General features: G+C 36.9%; 1 protein-coding gene across 3 annotated transcripts in view; it reads right to left on the reverse strand.

Annotated features, from left to right (window-relative positions):
• The window catches only part of zranb3 (zinc finger, RAN-binding domain containing 3), a 356,241-nt gene that overhangs the window by 164,083 nt on the left and 178,724 nt on the right, over positions 1-13,434 (reverse strand). For all 3 annotated transcript variants that reach the window (XM_039757317.1, XM_039757315.1, XM_039757316.1), the window contains exons 3-4: positions 10,880-10,898; positions 3,899-4,077 (exon numbers count right to left, since the gene is read on the reverse strand). In XM_039757317.1, coding sequence (XP_039613251.1) covers positions 3,899-4,077; positions 10,880-10,898 — 198 coding nt within the window. The remainder of the gene's footprint in view (positions 1-3,898; positions 4,078-10,879; positions 10,899-13,434) is intronic.

A 13,434-nucleotide genomic window follows, 5' to 3' on the forward strand; every position in this document is an offset into this window, starting at 1 on the left:
TAGCCTCCTTCATATCCTTCTTAATGGTTGCCCTCATCTGCTCATACGCTCTACGATTCACTTTGCAGTCATTAGTCTTATATGCCTTATAAAGCAGTTTTTTTTCCTTTGTAACTTCTTTTTTAAATCTTTATTAATTCACAGTTGAGTTTTTTTAGTTTCCTATTAATTCCAAATTTAGATATGTATCTGTCCTACATTACATGTAAAAAATTTTTAAACCTGTTCCACTTCTCCTCAGCTGTCTTCACACTTAAAAGCTACTTAGACACTGTTGCATCTGCTCAAAATTAGCCCTACCAAAGTTCAACTTAACAATTTTAGTCTTTGCATCTGCACTCTTACAAAATATTGAGATTTGTATTACATTATGGTCACTTGACCCTAGTGGTTCAATCACCTCTACACCCTCAATTCTATCCTGATTATTACAGAATACTAAATCCAGACAGGATTCACCCCGTGTTGGTGTTTTAACATGCTGTGTTAAAAAACAGTCACTAATTACTTCTAAAAACTCTTGTGCTCCTCCATCTGCAAGGTTATCCCAGTTAATATTTGGATAATTAAAGTCTCCCTGTGATATCCCGTGTAGTGGGAAGTGGCCCCAGCCTACACTCTGGACATCTGATAGTTTATGAACCGAACGGGATCAGTGGAGAGATGAGACACAAACAAAAATTGAAGGGTGAATGGTGCAAGTTTATTTACAAGAGTGCTGTACAAAAAATGCAGTAGTGTCAGGTGGGCTTTGAGACACAGTCCTTCAACACTGACACTTCAAAAAGAAATAAAAACAAACAAAAAGGAAAATCATGGTGTATTTACAAAAACAGTGCAGTCCTACAAAAACTACACACACACACACACACACGAATAATTAAGGTTGTCTTCTTTTATCCCTGGTTCAAGACGTTCCTCCAGCAGGAAAGAAAAATGCACAAAAACAAGTGTGTATATACAAAAAAAAAAAAAAAACAATTGCACCAAACCCAAAATCAAAAACTATCCCAGCACCAAAATAAGTATATATACCTCCACCAAAAATAATCACTAGGAGATGTATCACTCTATATACAAAAGAATATACGCAAAAATCACAACTGCTCCTATAAATTGCTCAGCAGTGCTTACTCCTACCTCGCTCTTAGGTCCACTGACCCCCCCTGTAGGCTGGTAACTCTTTAAATATAACCGGCAAGATTATCCAGCCAATCTGCCAACATGTCCATCTCATGCACCTATCTCGGTAGACGGTAGCGCATTCATGCCATGCGCCGTGACACGCCCCGAGCATCTATGTATTTAACACCAAACTCCTGCGGGTCGCGCGTGCGTATAAGCCCTCCGGTACAGCCAACGGCTATGCTGAGCTCAAGCATACCTGTTGCCGACTCACCAGTAAGTAAACCATTTTTTTTAACATTATGGAATCCCTATCTCTGATTGAAACACATGCCGGCTTCCTCTTTTAGGCGCGCCGTACTTTAAACAGCCTGCACTGAGCAGGCTGTGAGGACACCGGCGTGTAAAATGAACACATGCGGTGGAGCCTGTACTGGCCATTTTACAGGCCCCACGTGTGTCTAAACACACCCCGCCTCACAGCGCTCACCCGCTAGACGGCCCCGCGTTTCTATGACAGCGCCCTCAACACACAAACGGTAAGTGCTCTTCCTTACAACCATATAAATGCCGCTGCTTTGATTTCAAGGTTGCTTCAACTTATATTTGATAATGCGCTGGGTCGCGCATTGCCACATCCCCATGACTACAATATCTCCCTGTAAACTTGCCTTTTTGATATTACTAAAAAGATGTGTGCTGAAATTACTTTCTGAATTGGGTGGTCTATAACATACTCCTAGAATGGTTACAGACAACCCACAGATCACCTCCAAAGACCTGCAAGAACATCTTGCTGCATATGATACATCTGTAGATCGTTCTACAATTCGGTGCAATTTGCACAAAGAATATCCATATGGCAGGGTGATGAGAAAGAAGCCCTTTCTGCACTCACGTCACAAACAGAGTCGCTTGTTGTATGCAAATGCTCATTTAGACAAGCCAGATTAATTTTGGAACAAAGTGCTTTGGACTAATGAGAAAAAAATTGAGTTATTTGCTCATAACAAAAAGCACTTTGCATGGCGGAAGAACAACACAGCATTCCAAGAAAAACACCTGCTACCTACTGTCAAATTTGGTAGAGGTTCCATCATGCTGTGGGGCTGTGTGGCTAGTTCAGGGACTGGGGCCCTTGTTAAAGTCAAGGGTCGGATGAATTCAACCCAATATCAACAAATTCTTCAGGATAATGTTCAAGCATCAGTCACAAAGTTGAAGTTATGCATGGGTTGGATATTCCAACAAGACAATAACCCAATCTACGAAGGCATTCATGCAAAGGGAGAAGTACAATGTTCTGTCCCCCGACTTGAATATCATCAAAAATCTATGGGATGATATGAAGCAGGTTGTCCATGCTCGGCAGCCATTAAATGTAACTGAACTGGAGAGATTTTGTAAGGAAGAATGGTCAAAAATACCTCCATCCAGAATCCAGACACTCATCAAAGGCTATAGGAGGTGTCTAGAGGCTGTTATATTTGCAAAAGGAGGCTCAGCTAAGTATTGATGTAATATCTCTGTTGGGGTGCCCAAATTTATGCACCTGTATAACTTTGTTATGATGCAAATTGCATACTTTCTGTTAATCCAATAAACTTAATGTCACTGCTGAAATACTACTGTTTCCATAAGACATGCCATATGTGAAAAGGAAGTTGCTACTTTGAAAGCTCAGCTAAAGATAAACAGAAATGCAAAGAATTACGAGAGATGTCCAAACTTTTTCATATGAACGCGAGGCAGTCTATATGTCCCCCAGGACATGAGGGGGCAACCACCCTGGATAGTGTGGGGAACACAGTAATGGAGCGCGGTGGCACAAACCCGTTGAGACCCGTGACCACCACCAGGTGATGCCCCAAGCCTCATAGAGCGTGGGAGGAAAGACCTTCTATGGACACCCAGAGTGCAACCGGGTGCTCATGCGGCACTTCTGCCACACCAGGAAGTGCTGCCAGAAGGACATCATTGAGCACCTGGAGCACATCTGGGTGACTATAAAAGGGGCCGCCTTCCTACAGTTAAGGAAGCTGGAGCTGGCTGGAAGAAGGCCATGCTCGGGAGTGAGGAGGAAAGGTGGCCCAAGGAGGTCCATTGAGAGGCCCAGAAATACAAGAAAGCTTGGTGCTGGAGCACTGTGTGTGTGCAGGACTTGTATTTGGGGACACTTGTGTAAATAAACGTGCATGTTTTAGAACTGCCGGTGTCCGTCTGGTTGTGTCCGGGCTGTCTTCTCACACTGTACATAGTACACACTCAACAATACGTCACACTATTCACAACATAGAAAAAACACGTAAACTTAAATAAAACATTATTTTTAACTGTGACTTACAAATTTCAAACATAGCATATTAAGACAATAGAGTAATACACTAAAATAATTTATTAAGGGTTTGAATATAAAAGGGAAAAGAAATGCAGTCCTCAAAATATTTCTTAAGGAAAAAAACAATGTCAAATAAAGACTTTTCAAAAAAAAAATAATAAAAAAAAACTTTTAATGCTATCAAAGCAGAATCTGTTCTTTCATTAAGAAATAAAGTAATTAAAGTGAATTTAATGTGACTTTAGCAAAAGACTGATTGATTGTTTTGTCATTTGTCAGCTCTCGTGGCTCAGGTGTTTTGACAGAATTATTTTTTTAATTTAAAAGAATAAAAAGTAAAAACCAAAAACAAGAGTAAAATGGGACTAGAAGTAAAAGTGCAACTGTAATTAATCTAAAAAGACTGTTGAAAATAAAGGAAAAGTACAAAGTTACCCAGTATCGGCTTTACTCTCTACAAGATTAATATCATCTGGGTTTAATTCTGGAAACCATTTCTCAATTTCTTCAATCCAAGGATACTTCAATGATGATGGCACAACTATTAACAAGGGCCAATCCTCTTTATATATATATGCCACTGAGATTGCTTGAAGTGTTTTTCCAAGACCCATCTAAGAAATAAATGAAGAAAGAACTAAAAAAAATGGCAAAATAAAAACTATTCAATGTAAGAAACAGTTGTAAACACCCTTACTACTATTAATCAAATACAATGGAAAAAAAAAAAATCAATAACAATATGGTCACAAACATCTCATTAACTTCAAAAACTGTAAGTTTAATTAAAAAAATGAAAGTAGACATATAAACATTTTTAAAACATGAGGCCTTATGTACAAATGGTGTGCATGCACAAAAAAGTTGCATACACCTGTTTCCAAGCTCAATTCGAGATGTATAAAAACTAAACTTAGTGTAAAGCCATGCACATTTTCAAGGCAGCCTCACACCATGCATATACACTTTGCTGCTCAATTTTGGAAACTGGCAGCATTCAGCGTCAGAGCAGTGCTACTCTTTCTGTGGTCTTTCTTTTTTAGATTCACATCCATGATGCGGGCTTTATCAAATACATCAAAACTAATTGCATATCGTTTAACAAATTTAAGACACTTGATAGTAATCATTCTGCAACAGGAGTAATCATTCTGCGCGGAGTGGCCAAACTATTCCAAACACCATGGCTGCTTTAGCGTTGTTACTCTCAGTGCACCAAAGAGAGTACTTTAGCCTGTTTATTGTATTTGTGTGTGGTATCACAGCTGCACATGTTGTGTTGAAAGCGCAGAGGATACAGCTTACAACAGAGGATACAGCTTCCAACCCTAGAGGTCATTTATAGCACATGCTGCCTCAAGAAAGCCACCAGCATCTGCATGGATTCCACACACCCATGCCACAGTCTGTTTGAACCTCTCTCATCCAGCGAACACTTCACAGAGTCTTTCCTGCACAGAGCTCAAGGTTCAGAAACTGTTTCATCCAAAGAGCTATAAATGTAATCAGTCCTTCATGTGCTCCCGGTAGAAATGTCTATACTTATAATTACAATTAACCTCACTGTAAAATTGCACAACAACTGTAATACTGCACAACCTGAGCCACTTTATGAACCATATGCACCATCTGCTCTATATGTACATGTCTATTGTACTTATGCTTTCATATTATATATTTTTTTCAAATTATTATTATTATCATTTTATAGGAAAATAAGTTTATGGAGGATTTGCATATTGAATCTTATTGTACCATACAATAACAATAAAACAATTCAATTCAACTGAATGTATTTACAGATGATAATGACTGGCTTCTAAGTCGATTTAGATTTCTAAGAGCTATCCTCTTGGAGCTGTGTGCTGTTAGAATACTAGGATGTATACTTGATATCATTTTTAGGATGAAATTCATTAAAGTATGTATTTTACATTTTACAAATAAATTGTTAACTTCATTTAAATAATGAATATTCTTAATAATTGAACGTGGGGTCATGGTGGCACAGTGGTACGATGAGCTGGCGCACTGCCCAAGGATTGTTCCTGCCTTGCTCTCTACGTTTGCTAGGACTGGCACGACCCTGGATGAATAGATGGATGGAACAAGTAAAACATGTACTGTAATGAAGATTTTTCAATGTTCCTTAAACTTTTTGAAGAATGGGCATTTCAAGCTTGCAGTTGCTTTTTTCATTAATTACGGAAGCTTTTAGTGTGGTGATTGGTTATGTGAAGAAAGAAAACTGAAGGGAAGAAAAAGGAGGATGGCACATTTGACAGACAAAGTACTACTACAATAAATTATTCCATCCAGGGCCATGCATGTTCCAGCAGGCATCTTGCGGGAGGCAGGTACAATCCCTGGAGGGGGCGCTAGCTCATCGCTATTACTGCAACACTGTGCCCCCACAATACATGCGTTAATGCATTTCATCATGAAAATAATACCAAGTATACATTTTAGAATTCTAAAATGTTCAGAGAGCTGTAATATCATCAATGTAGTTCTGTGTGGCTTCTCACTGAAGAGAAAGCCTGCTTAAGAAGCACATAGCAATTAACAACTGGGTCAGGGAACAAAGTAAATTGAACATTGATTTTAAGATCAACATTCTACTTTAATGACAAAATAAACTACAAGATTAAAGTTGAAATGTCGAGATTAAAGTCAACAGTTTGACTTTAATTTCAAAATAGACCTTTTTTTTCCCACACTGTGTCCCTATTTTTCTTTTTCTTCTTTATGGCCTGAATATGCTTCTGTTGAACACTCACCTTTTCACATCAACTTTGACATCTGATCACTTCTTTTTTTATTTTGCACACTGTGCGACACTCTGAACTTGAACTTTTCAGCTCCACTCCTTCAATTTCCTTCTGCTGCTTAGTCATACGACTACCTAAGCCACCAAATTGTATGTTTTTCTGTGCTTCCACTTCACTGAGTAGGCCCTTCACTTCACATTGGAAGAAATTGGAGGAATTCTTTTTTTATACTTTGCCTTTACCATTTTCTTTTAGCAAAACCATGAACAGAAGGGGCTATTTTTATTGATTTGCATATTCAAATATGTACAATTCTGGGAGGTTGGGGTGGGGCTATAGGCACGTGCATGTGTGTTAAAATTCACGTTGTTTGGTATTTACAAAGGAGAAGTGTGTGGAAATTTTCTTACGCACAGTTTCATGTGAATCTGAATTGTTTTTGTGCAGATAGACATTTCTGTTTTTGTCCAAATGCCATTTTTAGTGTGAATTCTATGCATGGTGTTATACATGAGGCTCATGGTGAAGACCATAAACAAAAGTCTTGGGTATCTTTTACACTGTGCAATACAGGTACCGTTTAATTTTACTGGAGTTCAATTTTACCACAGCAGGAGAAATTTCTTATAAATATTTCTTATTTCGGATTATTAATTTATATGTGTGCTACTGTTCAAACAAAACATTGTCCTGGCTATGATGAGCTAGGATGCATTTACTAAAATATGCTCCTTCTAGATGCACTTCCTAGCTTACAGTATACGGTAATTCCTTGACAAACAGTGCCATCAATAATGTTTGAGGAAAAGATACATTTTTCCTTGATTTGCCTGCTCCACAGTTTAAACTTATAAATCAAACAATTCAGATGTGATTAAAGTGAACATTGCATTACTTTAAGGGTATTTGCATACATTTCGGCCACACCACCTAGAAATTACAATACTTGTTCTACATGGTCCACCCATGTCAGGGAGAGCATTGAGATGTTCGACTACTTGAGGAAACATGAAGTCCAAATAAAGGTGTGCTTTAAATTTGGAATATCATCTTGATCACAAAGTACACAACTTTTAAAGGTCTTTCACAATATCTCCTTTTCATTGTTTGTCTCCATTTAAAAATTTTGATGATCTTTGGATTTTACATTCTAACATTATTACAACCCTCAGTTGAACGGATTAGAACATCATCTGACAAAACAGTTCCTTTCAAGCCTTTCAAACTGATGAGTCTGCATTGTGGTCTTACCAATCTCTTTTCTTCTTTCATAACTTGCCAGAACATATGCTTTAGAGATAGATGTGATACAGTTAGATCCATAAATATTTGGACAGAGACAACTTTTTTTTTTATTTTGGTTCTGTACATTACCACAATGAATTTTAAATGAAACAACTCAGATGCAGATGAAGTGCAGACCTTCAGCTTTAATTCAGTGGGTTGAACAAAAAGATTGCATAAAAATGTGAGGCAACTAAAGCATTTTTTAACACAATCCCTTCATTTCAGGGGCTCAAAAGTAATTGGACAATTGACTCAAAGGCTATTTCATGGGCAGGTGTGGGCAAGTCCGTCGTTATGTCATTATCAATTAAGCAGATAAAAGGCCTGGAGTTGATTTGAGGTGTGGTGCTTGCATGTGGAAGATTTTGCTGTGAACAGACAACATGTGGTCAAAGGAGCTCTCCATGCAGGTGAAAGAAGCCATCCTTAAGCTGCGAAAACAGAAAAAACCCATCCGAGAAATTGCTACAATATTATAAGTGGCAAAATCTACAGTTTGGTACATCCTGAGAAAGAAAGCAAGCACTGGTGAACTCAGCAACTCAAAAAGACCTGGACGTCTACAGAAGACAACAGTGGTGGATGATCGCAGAATCATTTCCATGGTGAAGAGAAACCCCTTTACAACAGCCAGCCAAGTGAACAACACTCTCCAGGGGGTAGGCGTATCGATATCCAAGTCTATCTGCATGAAAGTAAATACAGAGGGTGCACTGCAAGGTGCAAGCCACTCATAAGCCTCAAGAATAGAAAGGCTTGCCGATGCAGTAAAGGCCTGGCAGAGCATTAAAAAGGAGGAAACCTAGCATCTGGTGATGTCCATGAGTTCAAGACTTCAGGCTGTCATTGCCAGCAAAGGGTTTTCAACCAAGTATTAGAAATGAACATTTTATTTCCACTATTTAATTTGTCCAATTACTTTTGAGCCCCTGAAATAAATGGATTGTGTTAAAAAAAATGCTTTAGCTGTCTCACATTTTTATGCAATCTTTTTGTTCAACCCACTGAATTAAAGCTGAAAGTCTGCACTTCAACTGCATCTGAGTTGTTTCATTTAAAATTCATTGTGGTAATACAGTAATCCCTCCTCGATCGCAGGGGTGTGGTTCCAGAACCCCCCGCGATAGATGAAAATCTGCGAAGTAGAAACCATATGTTTGTATGGTTATTTTTATATATTTTAAGCCCTTATAAACTCTCACACACTGTTAACATTATTAGAGCCCTCTAGACATGAAATAACACCCTTTAGCCAAAAGTTTAAACTGTGCTCCATGACAAGACAGAGATGATAGTTCTTTCTCACAATTAAAAGAATGCAAACATATCTTCCTCTTCAAAGAATGCATGTCAGGAGCAGAGAATGTCAGAGAGAGAGAGAGAGCGCGACAGAAAAGCAAACAATCAAAAAATCAATACGTGCTTTTGGGCTTTTAAGTATGCCGAAGCACCGCGATAAAGCGGCATTTTTTAGAGGAGTGTCCGTATCTTCTAAGCAAACAGTCTCTGTGCAAACAGCCCCTCTGCTCACACCCCCTCCGTCAGGCGCAGAGAATGTCAGAGAGGGTGAGAGAGAGAGAGAAAAGTAAACAATCAAGCACAGCGCGGGAAGCATATCTTATATCATTGAGGAGTTTTAGTTAATATGTAATACATGCTCTGATTGGGTAGCTTCTAAGCCATCCGCCAATAGCGTGTACCATAAATTAAAAGACCCATTGTCTGCAGAAATCCACGAACCAGCGAAAAATCCGTGATATATATTTAGATATGCTTACATTTAAAATCTGAGATAGAGTGAAGACGCGAAAGTCAAAGCGCGATATAGCGAGGGATTACTGTATACAGAACCAAAATTAGAAAAAAGTTGTCTCTGTCTAAATATTTATGGACCTAACTGTATATGGTCAGATTTTTGAAAAATAATCTCCAATATTCCATTATTTTGTGATTAATGATATTTTAGTTAAAATAGGTGCTCTTTTTGTAAACTTGTTTCTTACTTTCATTCACCTCCCCACTGAATAAACTGTTTTTTTGCCACCTACTAATATGAACTAGATTATTCACTGAATATGTGGTGGGCCAGATTTGTGTGTCGTAATGCTTCAAATTTGTTGCACCAAACTTTTACATAGCCAATTGCTCACACTAAAACACACTACATATTTAATCGGAACCAACAGAGTGCACTGGAGTAAACACAGCAATAGCAATGTCTCTAAAGCACTGATGCTATCCTTAAATTCAGTTTTTCTTAAATACTTCCTTGAGCTTTCATTTCACAGTCAACGCCTGATTTTTCTTTTTGAAGGCAGCCTTAGTTAATACAATTTTGGAATTCAATTAATTGCATGAAATGAATGAGCAAAACTAATAAAACTGTTTCTCCACCCAATCTTCTCTTGCCCTACTGGGTTATCCACTCATGATATACATTTAGGGATCTGGATGTTCTATTAAAAAATGCATATTATTCAATGTTAACTGAATGCTTCCTTTAAAAAGGGATATTTGAGTAGGCTTAATTTCATCTAGCATTCAGAAGCTATGTGTTGCAGCGTGGAATGCTACATTTAATCTTCTGCTTTCCTGCTCTAGCTTCTAGGCTGTGCACCCTTCTAAAAATATCCGGATTAAAAAGTATAGGAAAATGCATAAATAAAAATCATGCTTGTGAGCTGACTTTTTAAAAGTTTTGTCCTCTATCGCAAGGAAGGAATAATGGTTATATTATTGCACATGTAGTTGGTACACAGTTTTTAGGGTTCACTATAGTACCATGACTGGGACATCTTTAAGCTTTATATAGTCAGTACCACACCTCCAAAATAAAATTCTTACATCATCTAACTTGTTGCCATATTTATCAAAATAATAAATGTGTATATAGATATCAACAATGGGATTGTTCTTTCAACAGTGGGAAAAGATAAAAACAGCCACAAAGCAAAGCATTACTTCCATCATTTTTCATATTGCAAATTATTTTCGTGTTGGTAGAGTTAGGTTTTTGCTAAATGTGCATTTTATTTGTTATTAAATTTAATAAGACAAAACTGACAATCAGTTACAAAACTCTTCCTTAGGTCATACAAGGTCTTCTTACATTGTGCTGTGATGTAAACTGGTGTAACAAAGTGACTAGGATTTCGTACCTTTATGTATTACAGACCTGTTAAGCTTGTCCTGCCATTTAGTTCTTTAGCTGTCTAGCTTGCCACACCATTACTATTAAGTAAGCCATTAAAATAAAGTAAGACTTGAATATTTTCAATCACTATTGTCATTTCTAAGTCAGTTCCCTCAAATAATTAGAATTTAAATATATACATAATTGTAGAATGACAAACCTTACCTCATCAGCAATCATGCACCTAAAAAGAAAGAAGAAACAACAATAAAATAAAAATAAAGATCTGGAAATAAAGTTAATTTACTTGCAGAATTTTACAATTCCTTTGTATAGATTAAAAAATGCTTTAGAGATTCTCAATTGGCTGCTTCCTTAAACAGAACAAGGCAAAATCCTGTGGCATCTGTAACAGTGAAGGCAATTTCTGGATGCTGTTTTAGAGGCAGAGTTTCAATGAAAAAGAAATATATTCAAAATGGGAAATAAAAAGAAAAGGTTAAAATGTGTGTAAGTTTGCAATACCCCAGAAAAAAGTGTATGTTCTTTTGCCGATTTTAACCTTATCTTTACAGTGATGCAAATGTCACTGGTATTTTGAGTGCATTATTTATGGAAGCAGCCAACTAAAGACCTCCAAGGTATAGGTTTCTCAAACTACAAACTCTGAAGTAATTATCTTCTTGTGCATTTGTGAACCTGGGACTCCTGATTCTTTTTCTATCGTGGTTAGACCCAGTTTGCAAAATTCTTTCAAAGCAATAATGGAAACCTCCAGGTTGCTTGGCAGTTTGTAACTTGTAACCAAAGGAAAGATAATTTACTTGCTTTACTGAGCAAAACTACAGGTTTTAGCTGTGCTAAAAAATATATAAGCTTCTCTAATGACCATTTAGAATTTAAATATGATTAATTAAGGATGAACTAAGAAACAGGGTTTTCATACATGAATAACTGTCCTGGAGGATAAAATCCACAGTTATCCGATGTTGGGATACTTCATGAAAAGGATGACCTACCCATCAGTTTTGGTCCCTAATTTATTTTCATTTTAAAAAAAGAATTAAAGTGAAGGTTTATTCTCTTTTATATTATGAAAGACAAGAATGATATAAAACAAAAAAAAAAATGATATCTTATTCCTTAGTAATGCATTATATTATAGGGGGGACCTACCCATCAGTTTTGCCCCCCCTCCCCATTTTCACTTCAAAAAAAGAATTCAAGTGAAGGTTTGTTCCTTTTATATTATGAGACACAATAATATTTTAACATGTATGAACTTATTTCTTATTCCTTATTGATACATTAAATTATAGGGGATCAAACTTGATGACGAGCCTCTAAATTGTTTGACTCTAACTTTCTATTCCTCATTTATGCAAGATACTGTATAAGAGGGTTTACATATTTCTCAGCATTTGTACCCTTTATGTTCAAACTGTAAATCATCTGTCTGAAGTTAACTGAACCACACCTGATCCAGATAAGTGCTGTATATTATTATGTTTTCTTGAGCATGAATATATTCTCTGATTGCTTGCACTTTTCTGCCATTCTTTACCTTTGCCCAGAAATAGGCTGTAGGATAATTTGCGACGACTATTTAGGGAAGCTTTTAAGGTTTGTTGAGTTTTAAACCTAAATTAGTGCACCACACAATATATCCTGCTCTAATCCCAGGTACATGCAAAAATGGTTTATATCATAGAGATAACATCATGAAAACCAATATTGTTATTTACCGCTTGATTTTAGTCTTTTCAGCTACTATAATCAATTTGTATGGTTTTAGTTTTTCATCTTGTTTTTGTTCATTGTATTACTTCAGTTTATATTTAATGCCTCAATAATATAATAATAAAAAAATATAAATCATCCATTACAAGCAGCAGTAGCCATTTGCAACATTAGTAATGTGTTGGTTATATTTTTAAGTCAATGTAATGGTATATTGACAAAAAGTTATTAATTTGTACAAAGAAACTGAACATTTCTGGGAGATTACAAACTTTATTAATTAATAAGAATGAGTCTCCAGAGATCATAAAGGTTTGGGGCAGCCACCTGTATATTATTTCCCAGCTGCAAAAATGTTTTAGATATTTGAACAGAGATGTTCACAAGACTGAGTCCAAAACAGAACTGATCATTTGGAGGTTTGGGAAGGAAATGATGTCTTATAGTCTGGAACCGAAAGTGACATCATCAGAGGAGCCAGAATCTGGTGAGATTTCCCGGGAATGGTCTGCAAGAAACTGAGAGAGACAGCCAGCACACTGTAGTATTACAGTTCCCCAGGCTTTAGCTGTCCGACTATATATATATATATATATATATATATATATATATATATATACACAGTGGAACCTCGGTTTGCGAGCATAATTCGTTCCGGAAACGTGCTCGCAATCCAAAACACTTGTATATCAAAGCGAATTTCCCCATAAGAAATAATGGAAATTCAGATGATTCGTTCCACAACCCAAAACTATTCATATAAAAAGGATTAATACAAAATATAAAGTAAAATACATAATACAAATTAACCTGCAATTTACCTTTAAAAGAATCATGGCTGGTGTGAGTTTCTAAACTCATGTGGAATTCCACCCAACGGGACGACACGCTGAAGAGTGTCCCAAAGCAATCGCAGTCTCCCAGCGCTGTAGCAGTTTGCCGTATAAGTGCATCCAAAAATATCAAGGAACATTATAAAGATCCCGCTGCAATAAATAACAGCGCTGTTGCTGTATTTCAAACTGAATAAACTGGTGTTT

This window comes from Polypterus senegalus, chromosome 6, assembly GCF_016835505.1.
Source record: "Polypterus senegalus isolate Bchr_013 chromosome 6, ASM1683550v1, whole genome shotgun sequence".
Classification (NCBI taxonomy): domain Eukaryota; kingdom Metazoa; phylum Chordata; class Cladistia; order Polypteriformes; family Polypteridae; genus Polypterus; species Polypterus senegalus.